Source organism: Sinocyclocheilus anshuiensis, unplaced genomic scaffold (genome assembly GCF_001515605.1).
Source record: "Sinocyclocheilus anshuiensis isolate Anshui unplaced genomic scaffold, SAMN03320099.WGS_v1.1 scaffold684, whole genome shotgun sequence".
Taxonomy (NCBI): domain Eukaryota; kingdom Metazoa; phylum Chordata; class Actinopteri; order Cypriniformes; family Cyprinidae; genus Sinocyclocheilus; species Sinocyclocheilus anshuiensis.
Window position 1 is genome coordinate 419,394 of NW_015554107.1, and position 5,809 is coordinate 425,202.

At 38.9% G+C, this 5,809-nt stretch overlaps 2 protein-coding genes across 2 annotated transcripts in view; one reads left to right on the plus strand and one right to left on the minus strand.

The window, feature by feature from the left end:
• LOC107669752 (sterile alpha and TIR motif-containing protein 1-like) overlaps positions 1-3,679 on the minus strand; it is a 14,733-nt gene extending 11,054 nt beyond the window's left edge. The window contains exons 1-2 of the mRNA XM_016462129.1: positions 2,818-3,679; positions 229-847 (exon numbers count right to left, since the gene is read on the minus strand). Coding sequence (XP_016317615.1) covers positions 229-847; positions 2,818-3,275 — 1,077 coding nt within the window. The 5' untranslated portion in view covers positions 3,276-3,679. The remainder of the gene's footprint in view (positions 1-228; positions 848-2,817) is intronic.
• Positions 3,680-4,364: 685 nt separating this feature from the next.
• Positions 4,365-5,809, plus strand: part of LOC107669719 (vitronectin-like) — a 4,022-nt gene continuing 2,577 nt past the window's right edge. Inside the window, exons 1-4 of the mRNA XM_016462089.1 lie at positions 4,365-4,453; positions 5,112-5,210; positions 5,293-5,412; positions 5,519-5,804. Of these exons, the coding sequence (XP_016317575.1) occupies positions 5,159-5,210; positions 5,293-5,412; positions 5,519-5,804 (458 nt within the window). The 5' untranslated portion in view covers positions 4,365-4,453; positions 5,112-5,158. The remainder of the gene's footprint in view (positions 4,454-5,111; positions 5,211-5,292; positions 5,413-5,518; positions 5,805-5,809) is intronic.

Genomic DNA, 5,809 nt, shown 5'->3' on the forward strand with positions numbered 1-5,809 from the left:
AAAATTATATATATAATATATATAATATATATAAAATTATATATATAATATATATAATATATATAAAATTATATTCTAAAGCATCCAGAATTTATTACCCATTCTCAGTGGGAAAGTGCCCAAGCAACAATGCTCAAAACGTTGCCCTGTGTATCATCAGCCTAAGACACTCTCACTCATCAGTAACACAGTGAATGCATAGAAAACTAAATATAGTGTCTAACTGACCTTGGTATTACGTTGACGGGACTTGATACTAGTCTCCACGCACAGATAGAACGCAGCGATGCATTTCCCCTCCAGACGTGTGCCGTCCAGCAGGGGCAGTAAGTGCTGCAGGTCTGCAGCCGTACGGCCCTGCATGCTGTCTGCGCTGTCCAACAAGTTGCGTGCAAACTCTTCAGGGTCCAACGAGGCGATGAAGGGCTCCACCAGCTCCAGAGTACCAGACTTTACCACTTCTTTCTCTATCTCCCTATTAGCCGCCAGCACAGCCACGGCCAGACATGCATGGAAGCGGATGAGCTCGTCCTCTTTGGAGAACGCCAGCGGGAACAGCCATTCAGCCGCCTGTTTTTCGATCATCAGCCGCTGGCACCGGTGCCCACCGTACATGGCGCAGTTTGCCAGGGCCACGGCGCAGTGCCGCAGTACAGTTGGGTCTGTTCCACGGCACCAGTACAGGAGGGTGTCCAGTGCTCCGTTAGTGATGAGCTGCGCAGATGTCTCCTCTGTGTGTTTAAACATGTGCTCAAGGATGCCCGACACGCTCCTTGCCAGCTGGGCATCCTCCTGCTCACGGGTCAGGTTCAGGATGACCCCAAGCCCCATACGTGCCACATAGTCCCTGCAGAAAAATACAAAAACAAGCATTTAAAAGAATTCGGATGCATATAAGCCTTTTATCCAACAAATATTCTATATACTAATATTAAATAAATTATTACATAATATCAAACCAAATGGCACCTGCAAATAAATCACACAAGACACTTAGTCCCAATATGATTTTTAGTGGATTTATTAGTGGCTGTAGGGCAGATGTATACACCCCCCTACAGCTGTGGCATAACTACGGTGAATATATTACTCTGTCAGATGAAAGCAAAACAAGTTTGATATAGCTTTTCAGTCACTTTGAACTTATTTTTTGTGCTGTTTTTGGTATTTATCTATCTATCTGTCTACCTGTCTATCTATCTGTCTTTCACACTATTCCTTTTAGGACAAATGCAGGACAGGACTGGGACTAAAAATTCAGCCCTGACTATAACAATATTAATTGACAGTTAAGCACTGATTTTGAGTTAGGATGCAAAGAAGTAAATTTACTGCTATAAGCAACAATAAAATCTGTAAAAAGTTAAAATAGAATTGCAGGGCTATGTTTAATTCTGATTTTTTTTTATTAATTCAGACTTTTCCTAAAATTAAAGTTTATTAGAACGGAACATATTTACAGAGAAAAAAAAGTCGTAGCTTCATCCTTAATTTGTGTTCATCAGTCACTCTCAAATTCCGGCTTCTCATATAGACTGTCCACTGTAAATGCGCAAATGATTGACATGCAGCAGAAAGTGCTTCAAAGGCCTTCTGGTTAGTTCAAAGGACCACAAAACTAGTCATAAGGGTCAGTTTTTTGAAATTGAGATTTATACATCATCTGAAAGCTTAATAAATAAGCTTTCCATTGATGTATGTTTTGTTAGGACAATATTTGGTTGAGATACAACTATTTGAAAATCTGGAATCTGAGGGTGCAAAAAATCTAAATACTGAGAAAATCGCCTTTAAAGCTGTCCAAATAAAGTTCTTAGCCATGCATATTACTAATCAAAAATGAAGTTTTTATATATTTACGGTTGAGAATTTACAAAATATCTTCATGGAACATGATCTTTACTTAAAGCTGCAGTCCGTAACTTTTTTTGTGTTGAGAGAAGTCCTCTCTCATCCAACACTGTCGTCACTCCTCCTTTTATCCTTCCGGAGCTCCTCCATGGGACTTGAGACCGGTGAGTGGCACAGGTGTCACTCATTATCATGTAATTTTAGAGGTTTATGTAAAATATCATGCTTTCCTTTGGCTCACCGGTTCCTGTACAGTTTGGAAAAGTATGGAATTTCACAAGTAATTTGCAGGTCTGGAAAACAAAAGTCTTAAAATCCTTTCTATCTTTTATATCAACATCATTTAACAAAACATTTTTTTAAATGTCTGTTTATTGGATTCAAGATTGCCTGGCAATAGTCTCAGAAAACCTGCTGAAATTGTGTCAAATATGATGCTATACTCCCATGATGATACTGGAATACCAAATTTCATTAAAAATGTGATATATGTCAACAGTCAGCCCTTATCATCCATTAATTGTGATAGCAACAGAATATAATTTTTAACCCATTTGTCATATAAGACTGATTTATTCTTGAATTTAAATTTTTTTACTTATGACTGGTTTTGTGGTCCAGGGTCACATATGATATCACAGGACAGTTATTTTAAGTATATTTTTCAGGGAGTATGATTATTTTCTGCATACAATTCCATGCTTAAATGGATTATTACACCTTTAATTTTTATATTCTTTTACAAAAAAAAAACATATTCTTAAGAAAAAATATATACTGTTTTTTTTAACAGTATATCTAATTTCTTATCAATTTAAACCAAATAAACTGTATGTAAAATGCTTGTGCCACTTTGTTTGACATTATGACTAATACAATGACATTCATTCGTTTTTAACTGTGACTTGCTTGTCCAAACACTTTTAGGGCCTACGAACAACACAGTTTATCAAGAATGTTCCTCACCTGTTTTCTGAGACCAAAATCTGCTCAAGGAGCTTGGCAGACTCGTATGTGATTTCTACAGCCGGTGTCTGCAGCAGCAGCAAGAGCAGCTCCAGACCCCCGTCCAGCCGGATCCTGTTGCAGATCTCCTCCGCTACCTGTCGGCCCACTGTGGGCAGGACCCAGGCCTCCTCGACGAGCTGGAAAGTCTCAGCAATGGCTCGGCGGGTCTCCTCCACATCTCCAGTGTCTTTTGAAGACTTGAGTGTTTTGATGGCGGAGCGCAGCGCGGGGAGAGAGCCGTCCAACACGGCCTGGACGTCGGTGCTGATCCCCGGAGACACAGCCTTGGGGCCAGAGCTCGTCCTCCGGTTGTGTAGCCGATTACTGACATATTCAGGAACCGTGAGTCTGTCGGTGCTAAACATTGAGAAATAACGGCAAAACTTGCTGAGATAAACGACAAGAGACAAAAACATCTACCGTTACCAGCTGTGTCTCTGTTATAACAACAGTTCTGATGTTTCTTTGTCTTTCAGGCGTGACAAAGAAATTATGGCGTCGCCGTCATTACCAAGCAAATCATTAATGTCTAATGCGTGGGAAACAGTTCAGTTCATTAGCAGCGGCCGTTTACACCAAACCACATTATCCTGCTGATGTCAGAGAAAAATAATAAACACAAATGACGTCAGAGCACTGGTTAAGATAAGTTTTAAGAATCCACTGTTAGAAAGGACCCATCAAAAACCATCAAATAACAAGATAACGCTGTCAGGATGGCTTGATGTTTTAAGAAAATTAGACAGTAGCCGGCTGGTATCGCTGTATACTGGCACTCGATTAAGTTTTGTCAGACAAAGACGACTATTTCCACTGTCCTTTTAGCGAATAAGCGATGCTTATTTATTAAAATAAAACACTGTGATGCCGTTATATTTGAAATAAAGTCAAGATCGTTGATAATGAATCCTCAAGCATCCTCAGCGTCCGTTTATAGACCCGCCCAGTAGTGTATCTCACAAGCCAGAAGCGGAGAATCAACCTCAGCACCAGTGCCACTTTAGTTCAATGCCCTCTGGTGGACAACGACTGAATGCAAAGTAAGCTTTTTTTGGTACAATGTTTATTGTATTTCTGCCTAAATACCACATCCGCAATATATTTTAATAAAAAGTAAATATTTTAAAGTTAGTTTTAGCCAAAGTTAAAAATGAGGACAAAATCTCTTTAAAATTTTAATTAAATTGCCAGAAAAAGTCTGTAAGCTTCTTGAGATGCTTTTAACGAGATGCTATTTAACTGAATGGGTTTGTACTGCACGTCTTTTTAAAACCACTGGTAAATTTTGCTCAATTTACTAATTTTAGCAACGTTTCACACGAAATTTTGAAAGGGTGGGGGGTATCTCCTTAGTCCAGAGAGCACAGTGTAGGCTACTGTGCTAAAATGTTACGTCGAGTTGTTTAGCTAAAGACAACCAATCATAAAGTGGCTCACTAATAACCTCATTAAATATTTATGAGGTTTGCACAGCCGCAGCAGGACGCGCCATTCAAACCATTATATATAGCTCAGTGATTCAAACGCAGTGTAGTCACATGAGAGAAGAAGACGGCGTTTTTATTATTATTCGCCGATTTGCGTGGCGACACAGGCAAGTAGGCTACAATCAGTGTTATTTTACGTGTTCGAAAGGAACAAATAAGCAAGAAATAGGCTATGCAACTAAGAACGCTAAACTAGGATTTACAAATCTACATTTTGAAATCTCCCAGCTTGACTTATTCGTGTACAACGAATGTTTGTAAGCACTTGTGTAAGGTGATGTCTGTGTGTGGACGCTGACAGGTAACAGAATGGTGTTTATAGATCTAATTATTCACTTTTCACAGAGGTCAAAAGGGTTATTTTTCCCCTAAAGTTTAAGCAATACACTCCCACATTAGTTTAGTAAAGGACATCATGGTGGACTTTGTTAAACAGACTATATCTGACATTTTGAAAGTTGTAAACAAGCATTATTTCTTTATATACCTTTATATTGATCACTCAAAAAATAGTGTAGTCTAACCCAGAAATAAACTGAAACTGAACTGAATGACTAATGTTTCTTATTAATAAACTTAAAACAATGTAAAGTAGTAATAAAGTAGTGCTCATAAAGCAAACTTTTCAAATTTATATTATCAGATTGCAAAACAATTCATGTCTGGTTTTAATGATTACAGTTAAACAAAGATGAAAACATATTGCAAATAAGTTCAAGTAAACAAAAGTGGGTGAGTGACCTCTGAGTCTATTGATTCCTGTAGTCCTGATGGTCTCAGTTCTTCAGTCGCATTCACTGTGAGACGCCAGGATGAGGCTTTTTCTGCTGCTAGGACTGATTTCCTTCACATATGCAGCTGAAGGTAAGAACACTTACTTTTTTGCAATATTTTGATATATACTCTCTGTGTTATCTTGGAACTGTGCTCTTTTTTTTCCTATTAGAGTCATGTATTGAACGCTGTGAAAATGGGTTTGATGCCACCAAGAGCTGCCAGTGTGACTCTATGTGCACATACTACAAGAGCTGTTGCAAAGACTATGAATCCTTATGTCATATTAGGTGTAAATTTACCAGTTTGGTTTCTTACACTCCATTTAAACAAATCAAAACTAAACATGTGAAATGCAGTGAACAAAACAAGTGGATGAGAAACTGTTCTTGTTGCAGCTCGTGGAGACACCTTTCCTTCTTACCCTGAGGATGATTATGATGAGGAAGCAAACAGCACAGAGGCGCCAAACAGATCCAGATCACAGCACAAAATTTTGACCCCGTCTCCAGCGACTTTTGCTGAAATATTCATCCTATTAACACCAGGTTCACAAATCATGGATTCGACGTTAAGTGATAACCCAACACCAGAGATTGCCACTGCTGCCACTCCAACTACACAATTCAGACTAGCCTCCACCATTAAGAACCCAACCACAACTCCACACACAGCCTCAACTGCTGAAC